Source organism: Onthophagus taurus, chromosome 8 (assembly GCF_036711975.1).
Source record: "Onthophagus taurus isolate NC chromosome 8, IU_Otau_3.0, whole genome shotgun sequence".
Classification (NCBI taxonomy): domain Eukaryota; kingdom Metazoa; phylum Arthropoda; class Insecta; order Coleoptera; family Scarabaeidae; genus Onthophagus; species Onthophagus taurus.
In genome coordinates this window covers 16,507,291-16,531,621 of record NC_091973.1, presented here as the reverse complement: position 1 = coordinate 16,531,621, position 24,331 = coordinate 16,507,291, and the positions used below count along the sequence as shown (strand labels likewise).

General features: G+C 38.2%; 2 protein-coding genes and 2 long non-coding RNA genes across 9 annotated transcripts; 1 reads left to right on the top strand and 3 right to left on the bottom strand.

Moving 5' to 3' along the window:
* Positions 1–252: 252 nt before the first annotated feature.
* Positions 253–20,274, bottom strand: LOC139430997 (uncharacterized). 2 transcript variants are annotated; one of them, XR_011641349.1, is made up of 4 exons: positions 20,252–20,274; positions 1,486–1,676; positions 691–1,432; positions 253–578 (listed from the first exon to the last, which is right to left on the bottom strand). It is a non-coding gene; the product is annotated as an uncharacterized lncRNA (long non-coding RNA). The 2 variants fall into 2 exon arrangements; XR_011641348.1 differs by lacking the exon at positions 20,252–20,274 and having other exon boundaries at positions 1,486–1,701.
* On the top strand, positions 9,262–12,397 carry LOC139431078 (uncharacterized). Of its 3 annotated transcripts, XM_071198649.1 has the most exons (3): positions 9,262–9,673; positions 9,734–9,814; positions 9,875–12,397. In XM_071198649.1, exon 3 carries the CDS (start codon positions 10,010–10,012, stop codon positions 11,165–11,167), a length of 1,158 nt encoding a protein of 385 aa, XP_071054750.1. In that variant the 5' UTR covers positions 9,262–9,673; positions 9,734–9,814; positions 9,875–10,009; the 3' UTR covers positions 11,168–12,397. The 3 variants fall into 3 exon arrangements, with proteins under 3 accessions (XP_071054750.1, XP_071054751.1, XP_071054749.1); XM_071198650.1 differs by lacking the exon at positions 9,734–9,814; XM_071198648.1 differs by having other exon boundaries at positions 9,734–12,397.
* On the bottom strand, positions 15,909–20,188 carry LOC111414615 (uncharacterized). The gene is made up of 2 exons (XM_023046010.2): positions 19,183–20,188; positions 15,909–19,123 (listed from the first exon to the last, which is right to left on the bottom strand). Exons 1-2 carry the CDS (start codon positions 19,739–19,741, stop codon positions 15,909–15,911), a joined length of 3,774 nt encoding a protein of 1,257 aa, XP_022901778.2. The 5' UTR covers positions 19,742–20,188.
* A 1,519-nt stretch (positions 20,275–21,793) lies between the features above and the next one.
* Positions 21,794–23,381, bottom strand: LOC139430996 (uncharacterized). 3 transcript variants are annotated; one of them, XR_011641346.1, is made up of 4 exons: positions 22,999–23,381; positions 22,343–22,945; positions 22,187–22,289; positions 21,794–22,035 (listed from the first exon to the last, which is right to left on the bottom strand). It is a non-coding gene; the product is annotated as an uncharacterized lncRNA (long non-coding RNA). The 3 variants fall into 3 exon arrangements; XR_011641347.1 differs by having other exon boundaries at positions 22,343–22,868; positions 22,927–23,380; XR_011641345.1 differs by having other exon boundaries at positions 21,925–22,035; positions 22,343–23,377.
* Between the last annotated feature and the right edge of the window lie 950 nt (positions 23,382–24,331).

Sequence of the window (24,331 nt, the reverse complement as noted above, 5' to 3'; positions counted from 1 at the left end):
AATATTCAATGTTCTGTTGTTCATTATTCAAATTTCTTATTGCCAAAGTGTTTGGCAAGGCGGGCGGAATGTTTGAATTCTTATAATTTTATTACTTAGTTTTAGTTTTCAATTCGATTTTTCCTTTTCGTTCATAATTTCGTTCCTTTGTATGTTGTCTTTGTATTCATGTTACGCGTGCGTCTTGTCAAAAACCTGTATATTTGTAAAAATACCTGTATCGTGTCAGTTAGTCGATTAAAAGTCTTGAAAAGAGCATGAATTTCGTCGTTTTATTGAACACATCAACTTATAAGTTTTGTGGAGTTTCGAGAGAGAGAAAAAAAGAGGATATTTTCGTTTAATTCGATAAGTATAAAACTTTCAATTTTTGAATTATTCTAAACAACGTCATTTAGCAACGCTGTATTTTAATGAGATTTTTAACCTAAAGGCTATTCGTGATGAATCATCAAAATCACTAAGATTTCTCATCGATACGTTCAAGGAAAACGTCGAGGGTTTTCGTGCGCTGGGTTTTCCGGTTGATGAATGGGATTTTCTCTTGTTCAACATTCTTCTTTTGAAGCTTAATGTCGCTACGAAAACGAAATTTGAGTCAGAGCATACATCGATTGAAATCCCAACATATGTTCAATTAAGAGATTTCTTGGAAAAGCGGGAAAAGGCATTGGAGTCAGTGGTGCTTACCTCAAATGAGAAAACGTCTAATCAATCCAAAATCCATCATAATCTTCGTAGTAAGCCGTCCATAAGCCTTACAATTGAAGAAACCCCTTCAAGGCTTAAATGTTTATTATGTTCTCAACCTCATCAGTTATATCGTTGTTCGACATTTCATGCTAAATCGCCAGCAGAACGATTATCAATTGCCAGAGACAACAACCTATGTCGTAACTGTCTTAATAAATCTCACCAGACCAGTAACTGTGTATCGACGCATCGTTGCAAAGTTTGCCAGCAAAAACATCATACCTCTCTGCATTTCGAATCAAGTAAACCATCACCAGTCCCCGTCGGAACTACGGCTTGTCATGTTAATCAACCGAACAATGACTTAAACCACCAAGTAATTTTACCGATCGCTTTCATGTACGTCAAGGATCAATTTGACAGATTACACCTTGTTCGTGCACTAATTGATTCAGGCAGTATGTCTAATTTTGTCACCGCCAAACTTGCCAGAAAATTGGGTTTGCCTCGTACCCGAAATTCTTTGTTACAAATCCGAGGACTGAACTCCATGTCATCCCTCTGCAATAAGGAAACAATTAAATGCAACGTTCAGCCATGTAATGACTCTCAGATTTCTTTTGATTTTGATGCTGTGATTACCTCTAACATCTGCTCAGATCAGCCAACATATGAATCCATTCAGAAGGCTTATGATCATTTAAAGAATATACCTTTTCAAAAGGAATTCAAATCAAACCTAAAAGAAGTAGATTTACTTTTGGGTGCCGAATTGGTACCCCAGATACTCACTGGTGGACGTATACGAGGAGGGCCAAACGATCCTGTGGCTGTAGAATCTATATTTGGATGGTTACTTATGGGACCTTTATCATCGTCATCCTCATCATCACCAACAACTTGCCTATCAACTCTCTCCTCGTCACTTTCTCTAGATGATACTATTCAAAAATTCTGGGAAATTGAATCCATTCCTGTAACATCTTTGAATACTTCAGAAGAAGAAACATGTGAGTAGTAGATAAAAGCCGATTCTAGAACCTCCTCTCAGAACCTCAGGTCAAGGCCAAGGCCAAGGTCACGTTGAGTGACCATGACCTTGACCTTGCCCTGAGGTTCTGGGAGGAGGTTCCAGAATCGGCTATTGCAAAGGGGGTCGTTGACCAGTAACCTTGACCTAAACAATGACCTTTACTTTGAGCTCACCTCAGGTCAAGATCACGTTTAGTGACCATGACCTTGATCAGTAACCTTGACCTGAACAATGACCTTTACTTTGATCTCAACGGAGACCTTGAAGTCAACCTTAATTGTGACCATTACATTGACCGTGTACGTGACCGGAAATGAAGGTTACACGACGTGAGGCCATTGAAAACCCCACTTCGGAGGAGGTATGCTTTAAATAGCAGATAGAAAATCGTGTTCAACAGTATTGAAGTAAGAGTGTTGTGAACATAAAGAAATTGAGGAACTTGTAGCTCCTATTTTAAGCAGTTTACATCGCTTAAATATAATGGCATCGAGAAATCCAATTAAAGTCATCGATATGCAAGGGTTTACTTTATCTTCGGGATTTCGAGTTAAAGAATTGGCTATCGGTGATGGTGAGTCGATTTCCCATTTCATATTTCAACCTGATATAAGTTATGAAAGACTCAATAAGCGAGAATGTCGACAAGTGCGTTGGGAGGAGAATAACTTACACCATTTGCATTACGAGAATGGATATGTGCCCTATAATCAACTGAAAGACATTCTGGAACAGCATACATGCGGAGTGGAGGTGGTGTTTGTAAAGGGATCTCAAAAAGAAAAGGTATTGAGAGACCTATTATCATCGGTAAAGCCAGTGATTATTAATTTACAAGATAATATATATTGCCCTTTGCTTTCGTTGAGTCAAAATTCTTGCGCATATCATTATAAATCGGAAAGCAGTTGTGCAATTGAAAATGTTAAATTAATTTTAAAATTTTTAAAAATGGATTTAGATTAGTGTTAAAATTTAAAATTTAAATAAATTAATTTTTATTGTACTGACTTTTTTTATTCAATTTAAATGTATCACATTCCTAATCCTAATATATAAAATGGAAAAGAAAAACAACCGAATTAAATTTCATTTAATTTATTGAACTCGTCTTTAATAAATGATAAACAATTGCATATCTTTTTAACGTATTATTTATGGTGTCAACTCGACGCCCCCGAGTTAGCAGTTCATGATGTTTTTTCTTGGTGTACTCAAGTCGAGTGATGACTCTTCTCGGGTGCTCCCGGAGGAGTGGAGCATGACCGGGTTGGATTTACTTTGAGCTCACCTCAGGTCAAGATCACGTTGAGTGACTATGACATTGATCAGTAACCTTGACCTGAACAATGACCTTTACTTTGACCTCAACGGAGAACTTGAAGTCAACCTTAATTGTGACCGTGACGTCCCCACCTAAAATGATGTGCATAAATAGCAAGTCAGGTTCATAAAAGATTAGTTTCATTGAAATCATCCGACGTAGTGGTGACATAACAACGCAGAACAAGTAAGTCCATAAACACTTGTCTTACAGCAGAAGTATTAATGTTATATATACTTAGTGGGTTCCAGACAACAATATACAAAAGCACCGAAGAGAAGTCTCGAGGTTCAACAGGCGGTGTCCAAAAAAGCGAGCATAAGTCCAAAGGTGATAAAACCCTCGTTGACACCCGTGGCATCTGAAGAGGTGTTAAAACAAGAAAAGTTTAATACAGTTATAGAGTGTGGTAACAATATGCAAGCGGTCGCTGATGGAAAAGATTCGTTTGCAGACTTAAGCCCTTTTATTATGACGCAAAGTGTTAACGGTAATAATGAAGTAGTTTCGAGAATAGATAACATGGAGAGCTTAACCAACATGTCGGACAGTACAGTAAGAGCAAGTAGAGGTCCTCTATTTTCGGAAACAGTGTATGCACTAAATAAGAGCCGCACGAAATGTGTGGCAATAGGATTAAGTGCTGACTTACATTTTGAACCAGTGGTAAGGTTAATGGGAAAAGGTCAATGTTTAACATTAACGGAAAACGATTGGCACAACATTATTATGTATAAGTCAACAATCACAAACAGTTTTGCTAATCAGTCTCCGTCGCAGATAGTGTTGTGTGGTGTCAGTATATCGTGCGATTGGATGGAAAACGTTTGCAAGATTTTAAAGTTGGAGAGGGGTGGAGAATATGTATATATTGCATATGAATCGTTGCATGAGCTTTGGAACGTAGCAGATTTAGTAGCAACTCGACTGAAATTATTGAGAACTGTGAATTACAAAGCATATTATGATAGTGTTATAAACGCGTTAGCTGCAATGGATGGAGATGTGAAACGTAATATGTTAACGATGCTCAATGAATCGTGTTCTGAACAAATATGTATAAGTAAGGAAGTGATGTTGTACAATTTCGATAAAATCTTGTTGGATGTAGATTTGTTTAAATTATTTCACAATCAATAAAGACATGGGTAAGGTGCGGATTGATGAGAGTAAAAATGAGATGCATAGAATGTATGCATGGACTTATGCGTATAGACAATCACGAAAGTGTAATTGGGAGGAAATGTATTTAGATCGTCTTAGATTTAAGAATAGAATAAGTTATGTAAATGATATGTTACACCTGTACTTAAGCAGCGAATTTAGAAATAAGATTTTTCATGAAAGATTTAAATATGTAATGACTTAAAATAAATAAAATTTTTTTTCAAATGTGAGCGTATTATTAACCATCCAATATTCACCGAATAATGTGCGAAAGCTATTAAATATAATGGTATGAATGTTAGGACAGTGAAACAGTATGCATCGATCAAGCAAACGGTCTGGTCGAGGTATTGTGAATACATTAATCAATAAGCTTCCGATAGAACTACATTTGCCAGGTTATAATTATTGCGGTCCGGGAACCAAATTGGTAAAGAGATTAGTTCGTGGAGATCGGGGAGTGAATAAATTAGACGACGCCTGTAAAACGCATGATATTGCCTACGCAGCGACATCGAATTTAGCTGAGCGACACATAGCCGATAAAGAGTTGTATAAGACGGCGAAAGAGCGGTTGAGAAGTAAAGACGCAAGCTTAGGAGAGCGACTATCGTCGGCGTTAGTGTCAACGATAATGAAAGGAAAAACAATAATGGGTATGGGAATGCAAATTCGTGCCCTAAGACGTAGAGGGACAACTCGTCAGAAGTTGAAACGTGGCGGTAAGTTGTCGTTTACGCAGGCAATGAACTTAGTGCGGCGAGCGATTGCACAGACCAACAGTACGAATACAAAGGGAGATGTACAAGTGGGTTACAATCTGTTGAAACCTTATCAAGGTAGAATACTTAAACCGCGCGGAAAAATAATCAAGATTCCCAAGACGGGAGGTTTTTTACCCTTAATACTTGCAGCTTTGGGTGCTCTCGGTTCTTTAGGCGGAGGTGCAGCAGCTATTGCAAAAACCGTAAACGAAGCAAAAATAGCAAGGGAGCAGTTACAAGAAGCCCAACGTCACAATCGGGCTATGGAACCAAAAGCGATCGGCAGCGGTTTGTATATTAAACCATATAAGCAAGGTTGCGGACTAGTCATGAAAACGGTATCACGAAAATCAAAGCGACTAAAACGCCCCAAGAGGGCGAACAAAATTGGTACAGGAATGTTTATTAATCCATATAAAAAGGGTTGTGGTTATAAAACTGTAGCAAAAAACTAATAAAAATACCCCAACATTCTTTAACGGATGTAGAGTTAAGGCGATATGCACGAGCGCTTGATCTGTTAAACTTTCGTGGGGTGTACATGAGAAACAATTTACCGAAGAAAATCCGAAAACGAGAGAGTGGGATAATAAATCTTGATAATCGTACGGGTCCCGGTACTCACTGGACAGCTTACAACAAGGATGGTGTAAATGTTAACTACTTTGACAGTTATGGAGATTTACGACCACCGATTGAAGTGGAGAAGTATTTTATATCGGATGGGGGGAGAAATATTGTGAGGTATAATTATCGACGATATCAAAAAGAAGATCAAACAAATTGTGGACAATTGTGTCTGCATTTCTTAGATAGTTTAAATACCAAGGAAGTATCCGTGTAAGATTAGTCTTGAGAACAACAATGGAACAAGATACAATACATACAAGTTATACATTTACGCTCACCGGAAGGGGGTCGGAGTTGTCTTGTAACTTTAACCCACCGATTTATTTGAATGAACTCGGTACATACGAGTTAGCTCTTTTAAATTTCGAAACGTTCAATACGTTACCTAATATCGATTCAACAAACAATATTTTACAATATGAAGATCATATGGGAAATTTTACAGAGAATATTGAAATACCGCTAGGAACATACGATATTAACGATATTAACGAATACGTTAAAAAAACATTAACAGCGAGGAATATTCTCAGCGTGACTACACCGGGTACACAGATACGCATAAGAGGTAATAATAATACGCAACGTGCTGAGATAAAAACAAACCGGCGAATAAATTTTGCTAGCGATAATTCAATCGGTTCCTTACTTGGTTTTAACCCTAAAGTTATACCTAAAAACACGATAACAGAATCGGATCATATCGTGAATATAAATAAAACGAATGCATTACAAATTTATTGTAATTTGAGCTCCGGATCGTATACGAATGGACAACCCATGCACGTGTTGTATCATTTCTTCCCGAACGTACCGGCTGGTTTTAAAATAATAGAAGCTCCACAACAACCGATTTACTTACCTGTTACAACGAACGTGATTAGTACATTAATAGTACGCATACTTGATCAGGACGGTCAGTTGGTAAACTTCAGAGACGAAGAAGTGACCGTGAGAGTGCACTTGAAATCGGTGTGAGTAGTAGGGTATTTAATATGGGTATAGTGTACGACGTTCGAAGAAAAGCACAGGAAAATCTGGGTGATAGAGTAATGTATAAAACGGTACGAAAGGATGTAAAACCTAACAGTAAGCGAAAATCAACTACCCAGTTAACACGCGTCAATCGTCAGTATTTAAGCAACTTAGGTTTTCAACTACTATAAATGGAGTCCTTAAACGTCACGGAGAAAATAAAAGTAGATAACTCGATTGTAAGTTACGAATATCATTCCCATCAACCGTTTGGTTCTACTAGCTTCGGTAACAATGATGAAATTCGTATAGGCATACCCGAAATAGACAATTACACATTGCCTCATGAAAGTTTTTTGTATGTGGAAGGGAGCGTACGTAAACTGGATGCGAGTGGTAAAGCAACAAAAGATGCTAGTGCAACTGCAAAATTGATAAATAATCCTGTAGCGTTTATGTTCAGTGATATTCGCTATCTTATAAATGGTGTTCAAATAGATGGAGTGAGAAACGTGGGGTTAACATCATGTATGAAAGGATACTTTTCGTATACCCCTCACGATATAATAAAGTTGGCGAACGCAGGTTGGAACATGGGCGAGGATCTGCTAGGTCAAGTGGTCCCAACATCCCCTGTAACGGATGCAATAATGGATAAAAATGGAAATTTTGGATTGAGTGTACCGCTAAAGACATTAATAGGGTTTGCTGAAGATTTTAAAACAATTGTGATGAATGTGAGACAAGAGCTAGTGTTAATTCGTAATAATGATGATAATGATGTGCTTGTGAATACGGTAGAAGAACCGTTACAGTTAAAAATCGATAAAGTTGTGTGGAGAATGCCCCATCTAGCCGTAGGCTTACGAGAACAATTAGCTCTAACAAAAATAGCAGGACGAAATATTGATCTGCAAATACCTTTTCGCAGTTGGGAAGTACATGAATATCCTTCTTTACCTCAAACAACAAAGCATTCATGGGCTGTGAAAACAGCTCCGCAGTTGGAAACACCTAGATTTATAATAATTGGGTTTCAAACAAAGAAGAAAGGAAAACAGTTGGCGAACATGGCAACCTTTGATAATGTAAAACTCACCAATTTGACGGTATTTCTAAACGGTGAACGCTACCCATACGATAATCTGAACGTGGACTTTGATAGTAATCGTGTCGCAGTGTTATATGACATGTATACACGCTTTCAAAAGTCCTACTATGGGAAGGAAGGAGAACCATTACTCACTCCGAAACAATTTATTGAAAATTATCCACTGATTGGAATTGATTGTACATATCAAGCAGAAGCGCTACACAAAAGTGGGGTAGAAATACGGATAGAATTTACGACAAAAAATCCGATTCCTGATGGTACCACAGCATACTGTTTAGTTTTACATGATAAGGCGTTTCAATATTCTCCACTAACAAAAATCGTCAAACAAATGACTTGAGTATGGGGAAAGAAGGGTTGGTAGTGTGTAGTTGGATCGGATCCTGAGCCGCATCGCACCCGTAGCTCATCATCCGAAATGTGAGACTTCTATATTCAGCGTAAACAAAAAAAAGTCGTAGAGTATAAGTTGTGCGACAGATTTCTACGGCTGCATAGTATGGATAATCGTGTTGATGTACGGAAGCAAGATGTATTCAAATAAAACTCAATACATAATTCTCGATATACAAGGTTTCATGGTCAACGAAGATCAGTTCGTACCTAAAGAATTAGCATCATGTGATAGTAACAAATGCATAACCCACCACGTTTTTCAACCGAGTAGCAGTATAGCTTCATTACCATCTAAATATAGGAATACTGCAAACTGGTTAATGACACATCATCATTGCATCGACTGGAAAGTTGGTTTTATCCATCCAATGGAATTCGACGCCATAGTCAAATATCTGTGTCGGAATGTCAAGAAAGTGTATGTTAAAGGACCTGAAAAAATTAAATTTTTAAGACATATTATTTCCGCGCCGATATTTGCGTTGGAAGGTAGTATCTATAAACTTGAGATGGGTATACCGAGCTGTGCTTTTCACTCGCGACGAAGAAGTATGTGCGCTCTTTCCAATGTACGCCACTTACAAGAAGTTGTCGAAGAGGGGGTGCAAAACAAGGATGCGAAAGACAGTCGGTGACTATAAAGCAGAGACAAGTCGTAATGGGGGATAGTTAAGAGCTGGTTGCGATGGAACAAGTGTTCACTGTGTTTGGGTGTTGGCCACTTACATCTGCCAAGAAAGTGTACAGCGTAATGAAAAAATATGAACAAGATGCCTCATTTGCGAACATTCCAGCTCGTGATTTAAAATATTTACCAACACAGTATTATTTCGATAAAGTACCATCTATGGAATTACGAAGAATTTGGACCCAACTACCGTTCGCCTACCAGCAATCGAAAATGTTACAAATGAAGTTACCGTGTCTTGAACATTATAATAATGATTGTGCGGAAACTCATTTCGATGGACCACCACCACCTAAAATGCATTGTATTAAATGTACGTTAGAAAAGAAATAAATGTTATTTTTTTATCCATATTGATGAGTTTTATTTAAAGGAACCTCTTCACCTCCCCTTCCCCCCCTTTTCGTAGTTGAGCCCGCGCGGGGGGGTGGGGCAGGGGTGGGGCAGGGGAGGGGAGGGGAGGGGGAGGGGGGGGATTGTAACCCCCCTTGAGTCACGGGCGAAGATAAGGTCCGAACGACCTCGCATTCTCAGACAGTATGACCTCCCCTTGGGCCACAGGCGATAACAAGGAGAAAACCTGGACAACCTCGCATTCCCAGACAGTATGACCTCCCCTTCAGTCACAGGCGATAACAAGGAGAAGACCTAAACGACCTCGCATTCCCAGACAGTTGACCGGACAAATACCTGTTCACTAACCCGTACTTAAAGGTAGTGGAAAGTGGGTTACTCCTCACTCCGTGTACAGCAGTCGCTGAGTGATATAGTAGTGTACAAAAGACGATAATTCCTTAAAAAGTGTGTTTACAATAATAACAGATTTTGTTAAAAACTGTGTTTTTCCGACCACGAAGAAATCGCCTTCTGCTAGAAAACCATTTGAAAAGTAAGTTACATCAATACAATTTTTATCGGTTTTCTTCATGTATGTTTGTGATGATTTCAGGTATTAATTGTTATACGCTGAGAAAAGTGGTTCTTCAGCGCATTGCAAACCTGTCAGACGTGATAGAAAACCATTTGAAAAGTAAGTTACATCAATACAATTTTTATCGGTTTTCTTCATGTATGTTTGTGATGATTTCAGACATTAATTGTTATACGCTGAGAAAAGTGGTTCTTCAGCGGATTGCAAACTTGTCAGACGTGAGCGAACGTATAATTTTAATAAAATAATCCAAATTTTTTGTAACCCTTTTGATTCCTTGAAGTCTTTCCCATTATGCTTCACTTAATTGGTAACAGCCACGCTCGTGCAAGCGATAATACCGATGGTATGACCGACCCACTGGTTGCCGTGCTGCCACGCAATAACGACAGTACGAATGTTGTTGAGTCAAGCCTACCGTCGTTACCATTATATTGCAGCGGCAACTTTGACGGTTTGAGTCGTACCATGCAGGATTTCACTACAGACCCACCACTGTACGAGCAAATAATGAATGAGCTCCGGTCACAGCCAGGGAACGACAATGGTGCGATTGTTACCACCAGTCCAACCTTGTCGTCCTACGGCTTAACTCGCATCAGTATGGAGATACGAGAAGAAGGAACATATCAGGAAGTTGTTGTGCCACCTGAACCTGCTACCAATCAGGCCGACGTGGTACAACCACTTCCAGATATTGTACATACGGATGTCACAAGTCAAGCACCTGCTGAAAACCAGGTGCTTGCGGCACCGTCTGTACCAGCGACGGAAGACGTATCCCAACCCTCCGATAGGATATGTGTTTCGCCTGTCTTCTCGAGTGGACCCATACGGTACACATCCCGCCGTATAAAAAAACGCGTCAACTTGTTGTCAAGGGGTTGCGTGAAACAAACTACCCGCCCAAACCCTTCTCCTGCTTCACAAGACTCCTGTAGATTGCTGCGCAACGCATTAGCCAAACCTCCCCGTAACACACGAAGAGTACCTACACTCGCTACAGTAACCAGACCTGCAACGGTGGTTACATCTCCACCAGAGGTGACCATCGACATCCGTGACAGCCCGCCAACTATCACAACTATCCCACCACAAAATGTGGTGTTCCCACCACCTTTACCTATCCCTACTATCCCGCAGAGGCAAAATCTTCCAGCTGTAAATACCGCACATCCCGACCCATGGGTTGATGCGTTTCTGCATTCAACAACCAACTTGGCAAGCAGTCTTTTGTCCCAAGAGGATTTTTTCATCTTGGGCTTGAAACCTCAATTGCAAACCAAAGTGACGACTTTGGAACATCATAAGCGCCACTTCGTGAACGCGTTGAATGCAGTAAACCAGAATCCCACCGTCTGCTTTGCTGCTTCTTCAAACATCCTTAACATGTACAACACCAAAATTAACCTGTATAAGTCCCTTCTCAGGCTGCTGCCTGACAACGGTTAATAGCGTTTTTTTTTTGAAGCTCGTTCAGTTTTTTTGTCTCTTGCAGTGTTAACGTTGCAGGAGTTGGCTATGGAGAGCGTTAATTCGACGATTTCCCGTAAAGACCGTACGTTGCGGTTAGTAGATGTTTTACCAAAGACTCTACTACTAAACGTAATGTACAGCTGGGACATATGCTTCTGGCGTCGAATATCCCGAAAGGGCGATCGAATCAATCTTGGGGAGGTTTGCTTCCCCACCGTGGAACGCTTTGGAAAGAAAATGTCGCAAGGCACCGTACATAAGTTGTTCCACGGTTCTCCGGTTGATTGGAGTTCAACTTTCGGAGTGGGTCTTCAGTATCAAGCAAGGTATGTTTTTTATGAATCACATTTGGGCAACCTTTGCTATCGTTGTCGACGCCGCCTACACCATATTAGTATAACGAACGTTTTACAACTGGATTGTCGTGTGAAATTGCGCTCGAAAATAAAGTATGCATCTTCTGAACGATTGCAGACTATTATTTTAAATAAAAAATATTGGTGTGCGATGTGTTGTCGTGTGTCTTTGTTTCGAGTCTGTTTTAAACCACAACTTGAGGAGGATCAAAGTACTGAGGAATTGTCGGAGGGATGTCTCAGCAACTAATATGTTGTAGGTGGTTTTTTCAAATTTGTACACCATCCTTGTATGATACTGAAAATCGTTCGAATTGATGATATGACAACAAGTTCGCTTCCTTTTCACCTTTTCCGCTCCCATGCTTTTGTTTATATGTATTATTAATTATTTATTTGAATATTTACCGTATCTACTTATTGTTACCGCTCCCATGCTTTTGTTAATATGTATTATTAATTACTTATTTGAATATTTACCGTATCTACTTATTGTTAATTTAATACTAAGTAGTGTAAATTGTACTGTGACTTACACTGCTTTATTTTGTTTAATCACATAACATCTGTATGTGAATAACCCACTGGTGGTTCTACTACATCAACCATACAGATACTTTTGAAATCATGATAATAAATAATTTTGTAAATTTATGTATACCACGTCTTATTGTAAAATAAATATTGTGTAATATTACGCACGCTTTAAATAACTTTCAAACTCAATGTTAACAGTTTATATAGTTAAAGTGTTGTAAACCATTATTTTGAAACAATGATAATAAATAATCTGCTGAAATTTTTTGTATGCTACATTTTATGATAAAATAAACATTGTTTTCTACTACGACTTCATTTCTTGTTAATCTCCCGTTCAAGTATCACCCGTCAGCATGGTTGAAGACGTTAAGTTTGTTAGCCAACCTTTAACACTACCAATCTGTAATCTTCATAACGACTTCGCTGCAAATAAATTTAAACGACATAGCGAATTATTTGGTGGGGAATGTAAACGTGGTTTGATAATTGGTTCTTCGGGTGCCGGAAAAACAAACGTAATGTTAACTTTATTGACAGCTCTCAACGGGTTGCGCTTTTTGAATGTATATTTGTGCTCTAATTCACTCTACCAAATCAAATACGAATTTCTACGACAATTACTTAAACCTATCCGCTCTTGCGGCTATTATGAATACTCAGATGTCGGACGATTTCTACCACCGTCAAAGGTGAAAGAATATTCAATTATTATTTTTGATGATATTGCTCCTACAGAGCAACAGATTATCAAGGAATATTTTTCATACGGTCGTCATAGAAACGTTGATACTTTTTTACTCGCTCAAAGTTATAGCGCCATTTCCAAGCAGCTTTTACGTGACAATTGCAACCTTTTAGTTTTATTTAAACAAGATCTCACTAACTTGAAACATATTTACAACGATCATTTGCTAGGGGACATTACGTGGGATGATTTTGTCAGAATTTGTCGAACTTGTTGGGATACACCGCACGGTATATTAGTTATTGATTTAGATTGCGATAAAAATAACGGACGCTATCGGAAAGGTTTCGATGAGTACATTATACTGTAAAACCATTGACTTTACGACTGCATGCTCAGTCTCTGTGCGATCATTACACTATCACGTTGAACTATGAATCGTAATGTTGCACAACAGTTAATAGCTGCGCGAGAAGATGTTAAACATAAAATACGCACTTTGAAAGGAGATATAAAACAGAAGCAGTCCATTGCCGAAGCTCAACTCGCTCCACTGAAAGAACCTCTGACAGATATTTCCAAAAAATTACAAACTGTCAATTTATTAGCGCTCGACAATAAATTCGGGATAAAACGTGATTTATTTACCCCGAAAAAGGAGCAGTCACCAGATATCTCAGCCTTACTGGCTGACTTGCAGAAACCTTCTAAAGGACTTAAACTGGAAACTCCTAGAGTGAAACCTAAACGTAGAGTTACGTCAACACCCATTAAACCGGGAGCTAGCATGGATGTTTCACCGGAACTCGCACGGAGTCCGCAATTTCTCAGCGACGAAGAGGTGTTCGAGGGTCGAGATACTACACCTGAGGTTTCTGTTCGTGAGTCAGACACATCTTTAGATGTCTACGAGCGGGACGCTAGGGAGCAGTTGGCGCGCATGAAAGAGAATATGGAGGGAATGATGGAACAGACAGTTATTCGAGAAGCTTTAGGACAGCTGGACCCCTTACCACGTACCTATGTTACGGGTTTAACAGTAGATGTAAATAACGAGTTCGATCAAACTTACGGTGTTCGTGCACTTACCGATGGATTGTATATCGCAAATCAACCAATAACGTTTGACGGGAAAAACATTTTGGTGGGTGAATTTACGTATACAGGAACACCGGGGTTATACGAGTTGTTATTCAAAAATAAACCGGGTAAATTTACTTTACCAGATGCGAGAAATTACAAAGATATCTTACAACGTTCGAATGTACATAAAAGAGATTATGACGCTTCAAAAAGTATCATAACTGATGATGAAAATGAAAAGTTTGTGAACATAATCAAACCAATTTCCTTGGGTCAAAGACCAAATGTGTACTGGGCTCGATATTGGCCAAAACCTAAAACTGGATCAGGTCACTTAAATAAGTTGTTAGTACCTGCTGCAATTAAAGAGTACGAATACTGGGACGACGTGAACGAATTAGTTGATCGGTTGCGTTTACTACTTGCTTCCGAAGCAGCAGGTCATACTGCTCATCATAACGAAATTATATCCCTCATAGAGGAATTACGGGAAGCGCAAGTCATTCGTTAAGGGTATATAAACTTTTTTCTGTTTCTGTGACGCTTCAGAAGCCAATATGCCTTTAAACCCTTTTGGTGAACATGGTTCTACATCTGTCGATAAATTTGGTAAGCATGTTCACCACCATGTTATACAGAACCACATAGCAAGATCCGAAGTTCTACAACCTTCATCAACATTTATTTTAACTTTACGTGGTGATGGAGATGTTGATCCAAAAACAAAACTTTATAAAATCACAAACAAAAGTGGAATTACGGATTACATCAATTCTTTCTACGAAGGTATGATAAAAGATGTTGTAAAGTCCGCTCATGTTCAGTTACTTGTTAACGATATCGTTATTAAGTCGCTCCAGGGAGTCCAACTCAAACGCGGAGATACCATTAAGTGTAAAAATAATGCACCGATAGGAGGACTACCTTTTCTTGTAGAGTTGTTGATTGAAGGGGTTGTAGAGTAATGGTTAGTGTTAAGCGAGATCTCGTTAACGAACTACATGCACCTGCGAGACGACATTATCGGCGACGCCGCGTTCTGCTTCACGGACTATTGGATCTTTATCAAGCTGATTTGGTTGAAATGATCCCATATGCGTCGGTCAATAAAGGTTACAAGTATATACTGACTGTTATCAACGCTTTTTCAAAATACGCATGGGCCTTACCACTCAAAACCAAAACTGGGAAAGAGGTTACTCAAGCTATGAAGGACATTTTGCATAGTAAAAAGAATATTACTCCGAGCAACTTACAAACCGATAATGGGAAAGAGTTTTACAATAGCGATTTTCAAAAATTAATGGAACAACTTAACATTAATCATTACAGCACCTATTCCACTTTAAAAAGCTCGATTATCGAACGGTTTAATAGAACCCTAAAAAATAAAATGTGGAAAGAATTTAGTATGCAAGGAAATTATCGCTGGTTAGACTTACTACCCAAATTACTAAAATCTTACAACAACACAATACATCGCACCATTCACATGAAACCTTCAGCTGTTAATCGACGAAATGAATCTGCTCTGTTAAATACTGTATACAATTCCATTAAAGTTGTCGACCCCAACCACCATAAATTTAATGTGGGGGAACACGTGCGAATTAGCAAGTACAGACACGCTTTTGCTAAAGGTTACCAACCAACTTGGTCCAATGAAATTTTCACCATAGCGACAGTTCAAAATACTAATCCCAGGACTTACCTTATTAAAGATGGTAGAGGAGAACCCATTCTTGGAGCATTTTACGACGAAGAATTACAACGTGTGAAACACCCGGATGTATTTTTAATTGAAAAAGTTCTTCGTCGAAAAGGAAATAAAGTCCGAGTGAAATGGTTGGGAATGGATAGCTCTCATAATTCTTGGATTGCAAAAAAGGATGTATTATAATTTTTACACTAAGAAAATAAAAAACTTTTTTTTTTAATTTCGTTGATTTTATTTCAAGTAACCTTTTTAACAACCTACTTTCTACTTTATATACAAGTTTTGTGATACAAGCAAGTATTTTTTTTTTTTACAAATTAACTGATCGCAATTTAACTAGCCATACATGTTTACGTTTAACAACTCCAATAAGTTGTCCAAAAGATCTTCCCTGCGTAGATCTTCAATAAGATAGTTTCCCCAAGCTAACGTATGACATCCATCCTCCATCACGTAACGTTTATCGTCATGTGCAGAGAGCGCCACTTTATTCTTTAGTTCTGTATACATCGTGTGATAGGAGGAGCGAAAGACATACATCTTTTTTCGCACAGAACCTCCATCTTCGATAATCCGTTTATATTCTGAAACACTTAAGTTTTTATCGATAACATACTTTTTCACACCCTTGGCACGCTTGACAACTCCTTCCAAAGTGTTAATACAATAAGCTTTAGCTCCTGTACCATAAAACGATGTTAATATCGTATTTGGGTACTCATCTTTCATTTTTCCAACTATCGGCGGCCCTGGAGGAATATTATGTCTGTTGTTTAACTTGTAATTAGAGGTATCGAACATCTCTATATTTTCTTTGATATCCTGGTATACATTCTCAGTAAATATTTCGAGAATTAACGAATCCGTATCTGTATATAACAATAATACGTTTTCACCATATTTCTCTTTTAAAAAATTATAAAAAAAGTTATAAATGACCGCTTTCGACAATTCCAGTACGCTAAACCCTACATACAGAGGTTTGTTATATTTGACCTCCACCTTCTGCATTTCAATGGCTGCCAAATTATGGCAGAAAATTTTCGATGACTTGAAAGTCGGCTTTGCGATAAGAGCTTCTGCACCGGGTCTCCTGTAACGATTCTCCCAATGTGACACTAATCGTATATCGACTCTATTTTCAACATTTTCCATCGTTTTCCCATACACGATATTATTCATTTGTTTATAATGATTTTTCCCAAATTCATTCGTAGCATTCATTCGTTTCTCAGAGTTAAAATCGATATATGGTTTCATCCACGGCGATTGTTGAAATTGCAATGCACGGTGTATTTTGGTTAGCTTAAGACCTTTTTTCACACATTCACGTAGGTTTACATAGTGAATTATGTATTTCGATTTATTTTGTAAGTTCGCAATCAACTTAGGATGCTTCGATCCGGGAGCGATTATGTTTTCGGGACAAAACGGTAGATCATCATGCTGGTTGTGTAACCTTTCGGGATACTCCAAATCCACTTCAAAGACATAACCAAGGTGTTCATCATCTAAACACTCCACATCTATATCTGCTATTTCTTGGTTCGACAACCATCGAAAACCGCCTGTTGGTAATTTACAACTCATTGCATACCCATACAAATTGGTAGCGTCCAAGTATAGAATATATGATGATGGTTTTTCCGGGTTAAAATCGTCAAGGAACTTGTTGTTTGCTATTGCAGATCGTTTTACACACATACAGAGACCGCCTCTAATTCCTTTCTTAAAAAAGTGTAACATGTCAATGTCTGATAACAATTCTAATTTTACACCTGTCATTTTTAACAGAGCATCCCACCCAAACCCGGGCGCAGTATAATAATGGCAAGGATCCAGATTGTAATTCTCCAAAGATATTGTCCTGAAATTTTCAAAGACGTCAGTCAACATTAACACATCTGACGCCAAATACAGGTCACTGTATTCTCCCAACGTTGTACACTTAAATTTATTCCATACAGTCTGTGCTCTAGAGTATTGTTCCTTTGAAATATTACTTGAACTCAATATGTCGTAAAACTGTGTATGATCAGGCAATTTACTATACTCCAACTTTTCAAACGAATCTACGAACGAATATGGAAATACACCTTTCTGGCGCATCAATCTAAATTCTTCAGAGTCTTTGAATTTTTTTTTCACTTCCACACAATCCTTATCATCCAAATATGAAACCAACTTTTCCAAAGAACTCGCCATAAATCTAAACGAGTCGACGAATCTTATTTTCATAAACACTTTGCGTTTCTTTCCCTTGTTATCGGTTGTTTCTCCGACAACTATTTTTTTGGAAAAAGAAATATATTTTTCTTTGTTTTGTGCTATCACCTCTACTTCCTCCTTGTTTAGGGCAATACTTTTCACAAACATGTGGGCATCGTAATTCGACAGGTTGTGGAAAAACACAGGGATAAACATCGGTAATTTATAATTTATATTGCAGACGGAATGCGCAGGACCCCTATACAATCCTGTCAAGTGATCGTGATCACACACTTTCTCTTCTTTGTTTATTGGTTTATCACAAATGTGACATACGGAACTCAGTTCATGTACAAATTGGTCCAGACAGCTTAGCGGTATCATATCCTTTGTTTGCCTCAAATGTTGTTTATAGATCTCTATTACATCCTTCTCCAATCTTATAATAAATTCCAGAGCAGCGTTTCGCCCTCGGTATATTCGGAATTTCGATAAGTTATCATCGTAAGCACACTTAATGTAGTACGCAAACGCGTATGGTTCGTGTTCAAAACATCGGGCCGTATATGGTTTATTATCATCGTAAACTTTTCCTTCTTCGGGCGTTAAGGGTTTCAGAATCGCCTCGAAATCGGCGTACACCACAAACGGAACTTTCATTTTTTTTTCAAATCCTTCAAATTGTAAAACATTTTCCTTTTCTAGATGTCCGAACTTATTCACTTTTATTTGTTCGCTTGGTACTGTTGCTTTCACTTTTTTACAGTCATCCATCTGATGTCGTACCAACTTGTCTTCAGTTGAAAAGTATTGCAAACAACCCTCACAAATATATCTTTGATGTTCATGAGTCGATGATTGTGTATTTATCAGTCGAGATAAGTTTTTTATCCAACAATAGTGGTTATTCCCGAAATTGTCGCTCACTACTAATAAGTTTACATGACGCTCCCGTTTCTGTTTACATATACATACAGTTACAATATCATCTACCATTTTCTCTCCATTATACCAAGAATTTATACCATAGACGTTAATTGAAATGTTATTTTCTTCCTCAAATTTTGGTATGTCTCTGATGGGTACTGGGAATGTTACGCAGTCAAACTTTAATTCTGTTTCCCTATAATCTGGGTATGATGATATTCTTTGCGGTAAACCTGTGGGTTGGTACAGCGCGGATATCAGTGCCCAAGCAAAGCACTTATTATCGTTATTTTGCACGTTTATTACCGCTCTCTTCCCTTTTATGGATGTCGGTAAGTCGATGTAGCTCGATGCTCTTGTAGGATTAAACTTGTTACAGTTCACTTCAAGATATAATATTTCCAACAAGGTCCAACCTGCAGTATTAACGCCTTTAGTTTCGCATTTTACTACTTTTCTATTCTTATACTCTTACCTGAGTCCCGTTCTTGGAATTCCGACATTTTCACCATAATCTCGTCCATAAAGTCCTCGTATGTTTGGTACAAGTCTACGGCTACTGTTATAATTTTATTTTTTGTGTTGAATGATTTGATTTCCACTTCTTCCTTCGTATTTATGAAATACAATCCAAAAATTTCCGTATTCACTTTTAAACTACCATTTACATTCCTCACGGACTGTATCAAACTGATAACTTTTTCTCTAATTCGGTTACTGAATTCCTTCATGTCTACGTACTTCCGTTCATGATCGCTCACTCTAAAACTACATATTTTATCTCCAAATATCGAATCTATTTTTTCTACACCATCATCTATTATTACGAAGGCTTTCCGTTTATGTTTGTTGCTGCGCAGATGTGAGGAATAACATTGTCTGGTTACGTGTTCATCACATATTTCACACACTATAACATCTCCTTGTTGATCCTCTTCCACCTTTCGACGTTTCCCAATACATGCTGTGCGTTGATGTCTCACAAGATTATCTGGTCTAGTAAACTCTTTGTAACACACGTCGCAGGTCAACATGTTCACAACACTCTTACTTCAATACTGTTGAACACGATTTTCTATCTGCTATTTAAAGCATACCTCCTCCGAAGTGGGGTTTTCAATGAACTCACGTCGTGTAACCTTCATTTCAGGTCACGTACAAGGTCAATGTCATGGTCACAATTAAGGTTGACTTCAAGGTCTCCGTTGAGGTCAAAGTAAAGGTCATTGTTCAGGTCAAGGTTACTGATCAAGGTCATGGTCACTAAACGTGATCTTGACCTGAGGTGAGCTCAAAGTAAAGGTCATTGTTTAGGTCAAGGTTACTGGTCAACGACCCCCTTTGCAATAGCCGATTCTGGAACCTCCTCCCAGAACCTCAGGGCAAGGTCAAGGTCATGGTCACTCAACGTGACCTTGGCCTTGGCCTTGACCTGAGGTTCTGAGAGGAGGTTCTAGAATCGGCTTTTATCTACTACTCATGTGAAAAACATTTTCGAGAAACTTACCAACGTATGACTAATGGTAGATTTGTCGTTTCCTTACCTTTTAAATCTAGCAAACCTTCCTTAGATTCTCGGAGACTCCTACCAAACCGCTCTTAGAAGATTCAAATCCTTAGAAAATCGCCTTCTAAAAAATCCCTCCTTACACCAAGATTACGTATTATTTATGTCTGATTACCTCCTATCTGGCCACATGAGTTTGATCACCACTAATCCATCTCTCTCCTCTACTTCATACTACATACCCCATCATTGTGTCACACGCGCAGAAGGCGCATCTACCAAGATCCGAGTAGTTTTCGACGCATCAGCTGTCACTTCGAATGGAGAATCGTTGAATGACAATTTACTTATTGGTTCTAAATTGCAACAGAATATCGTCAAGGTCTTGCTTAATTTTCGTTACCATGAATTTGCCTTTACGTGCGATATACAACAAATGTATCGACAGATTTTGATTTCGGAAAATCACCGGAACTATCAAAAATTCTATGGCGGTTCTCACCTGATGATCCCATAGAAGAATATATGTTAAACACCGTCACTTATGGCGTTTCATCAGCACCTTTTTTGGCGCTCAGAACAATTATCGAACTTTCACGTTTATATTCACATGAATTTCCGGTAGCTTCCAAGATTCTACAACATGACACCTATGTAGATGACATTGTCACAGGAGCGAGTTCTTTAATGGAAGCACGTACCCTACAATCAGATCTGATATCATTATTGCGTAAAGGAGGTTTCGAATTGAAAAAATGGGCGAGCAACTGTCCAGATCTTCTACAAGATGTTGCGGAGACTGATTTACAAAAACCAATATCCATGGATTATGGAGAATTTAATTGCATAAAGGTTTTGGGCCTTCAATGGGACCCCAAAAGAGATCTATTTACTTACTCCTTCACTCCCATACATAAATCCTGTACCAAACGTTCCATACTATCTGACATTGCCCGTATATATGATCCCCTTGGATTTTTAACGCCTTGCACACTTAAAACAAAAACTTTCATACAACAATTGTGGCAATTGAAATTATCCTGGGACGACACGCCTCCATTGTTCATTTCTGAAAATTGGAAAATATTTAAGAATGATCTCATTCAGTTATCTAATTTAACTTTACCCAGATTAGTTATTCCGAATAACTCTGAATCAATACAATTGCATCTTTTCTGTGATGCCTCTCAAATTGGATACTGTGCCGTTGCTTATTTACGTTGCCAAGTCCAAGCTACAATTGAATCTTCGCTTTTATGCGCAAAGGCTCGTGTAGCCCCCTTAAAAACTATCACGATTCCACGCTTAGAACTATGTGGTGCAGTTCTTCTCACTGATTTGTTGTCAACAATTCAAGAAACATTATTTCCTAAAATCAATATTGATTCGATTACTGCTTGGACAGATTCGAAAGTTGTTTTATCTTGGATTTCCTCTTCCCCAAGTAGATGGAAAATATTCGTCGCGAATAGGGTCTCACATATCCAGGGAATTTTACCTGCAAATTGCTGGAAACATGTTCCGTCTATTGATAACCCCGCAGATTGTGGTTCCCGCGGCCTTTTTAGGATCACCCAGTCAGTTAATCTCCTCTACTTTATGGTGGAAAGGTCCTTCATGGCTTGCTGATTCATCAAATAATTGGTCCGCATTATCTGAAAACATAAGTGATACACACGAAGTAGTTATTGAACAGCAATCCAAATATTCATATACCCTTGACACTTACCCGAATCATTTTATTGATGATCTTCTAACTAAATTTTCTTCTTTCATTAAAATTCAACGAATTATTGCATATGTTCGACGGTTTATTAACCACTGTAAAAAACATTATAAATATTCTACCATAAATTTATCACCATTTGAGATTCAATCTGCGTTAACGACAATTTTAAGTCATGTACAGTCTCAACATTTTTCAACGCTAATTACTTCCATTAAAAATAATCAAATTCCTGAAAAGTCTTACCGTAAACTTGCTCCTTTTTTGGACCGAGATGGTATTATTAGGGTGGGTGGTCGCCTTAAACACGCTACAATCCCGTTTGATCATAAACACCCAGTGTTGTTATCTAAAAACAATCGTGTGAGTGAACTTATTGTGGAAGAAATACATAAAACTTACCTCCATCCTGGACAACGCACGCTTCAAGCTTTGGTGATGCAGCAATACTGGATCATCGCTGCAAGGAGTGTTATTCACCGAGTGGTCTCCAGATGCTTCCGATGTTTCCGTTGCAAGCCGAGGTCATACGCCCCCTGGATGACCGATCTACCATCATTTCGCCTCGCACAAGTTAAGGCGTTCTCCACTGTGGCTGTTGACTTCGCTGGCCCCATTTTTACCACTATTAGCCGTCATCGGGGATCGCGATCTACTAAGTCTTACATATGTGTATTTGTGTGTACATCCACAAAGGCTATACATCTTGAGTTAGTTTCAGACTTATCAACAGAAACTTTCATCGCTGCACTACGTCGTTTCCAATCACGTCGAGGTCACTGTACCCTTATTTTATCCGATCAAGGAACCAACTTCGTGGGTGCTTACAACCGACTGCGACAGATGGCCGCTACCGCAGGGGAAAAACTCAATCTCCGGTGGCAATTCCATCCTCCAGGGGCTCCCCACTTCAATGGCTTAGCGGAGGCTGGAGTCAAATCCGTTAAATACCACTTGTTGCGTGTGATTGGTGAACAAAGACTCACCTTCGAGGAAGTTTATATTCTACTAACACAAATAGAAGCAGTGCTTAATTCGAGACCATTATCACCACTTACCGAAGATCCGAATGATCTCCAAGCACTCACTCCCGCACATTTCTTGTGTCTCGAACCTATAACCTTTTCTGTTTTAGATTCTGATCTTACTCAGATTCCAATCAATCGTTTAGATCGATGGAAATTATTGCAAAGAATGATGCAGGATTTCTGGAAAAGATGGCATCAGGAATACTTATCAACGCTCCAACAGCGACAAAAATGGAATATTCCGACATCTAATCCTTCCGTAGGCGATCTAGTAATTATTCGTAATGAGCAGCGTCCTCCGTTACAATGGGAAATAGGTCGGATAGAACTTATTCATCCCGGAGTCGATGGCGTCATTCGTGTTGTCACAATTAAAACGAAAAATGGCCGCTTGACGCGACCAGTAACCAAACTTTGTTTATTGCCAACTTAAAAAAAAAAATTGTTTTGTTTATTTTTACGAAAAAATAATTTTCTAGTCATTAATATCACATGTATTATATTTTTACTTACCTGTTGACTTTTTTTATTTCATCATTGTTAAATTCATTTCAAATTTTATATTATTCTTGTAAAAAAAAATTTTTATTATTTACATTTTTTTTTGGTGGGTGGAATGTCCGATCCGCATACAACTTTTCGTTTTAAATTCAATTTAGTCTTGTGTAACTTGTATTTCGCACCCCCACCACGTATGCCGGTATATAAATTGTATTACACCGTTTAACTCGCCCTCTTTCAAATTGTTATCGTTGTGATTGAAGGGTCGAGCAAGAGAACCGGTTACCGCGCGTGTAATAAAGACAGAGTAAGAACTTTTAAAATTTATTGTTTAAATTTACATCATTATGGTCCTTCGATAATAAATTAGAATCAGCACCGATTTAAAATTTAAGAACATCTAATTTTTATTAGCGTGTTCAATTGTTAATCTATATTTAAAATTTAAAAGTAATTATTTTTTTCTGGTATATAGGACTTATACGCGACGATTCTATTATTGAGATAAAGAGCCTGTACAGCCTTCATAAAAGTGGAATGACATTATCCGAAGCCGTTACATTAAAAAAATATATATGCTTAGAAAATGTCAATGGAGAAATACGGCTGAAAAGAAAACCATAATTACTTCTATCAATTAAGTATTTTCTTATAATATCCCATATCAAATTACATCCAATGGCGCTTAAACAAATAAAAAGATAAAAATATTAAACACTACCAATTTTGTTATACAGGTGCCCATTATGTATGGAATATAGTATATATCTTGGTAGGTATCAACTTTATAAAAAAACATTTTAAACAAAAGTTGTTTAATATTTTATTTGCCGTAATAAGACAGCATTCAATTGTTTTTATG

What these genes read in the sequence shown, in the direction of transcription:
- LOC139431078 (XM_071198650.1), top strand. Translation starts at nt 10,010, where the DNA reads ATGCTTCACTTAATTGGTAACAGCCACGCTCGTGCAAGCGATAATACC.
- LOC111414615 (XM_023046010.2), bottom strand. Translation starts at nt 19,741, where the DNA reads ATGTTGACCTGCGACGTGTGTTACAAAGAGTTTACTAGACCAGATAAT. An exon ending in ATTCCAAGAACGGGACTCAG is followed by an intron (nt 19,124 to 19,182) that starts GTAAGAGTATAA and finishes TTAATACTGCAG; the next exon opens with GTTGGACCTTGTTGGAAATA.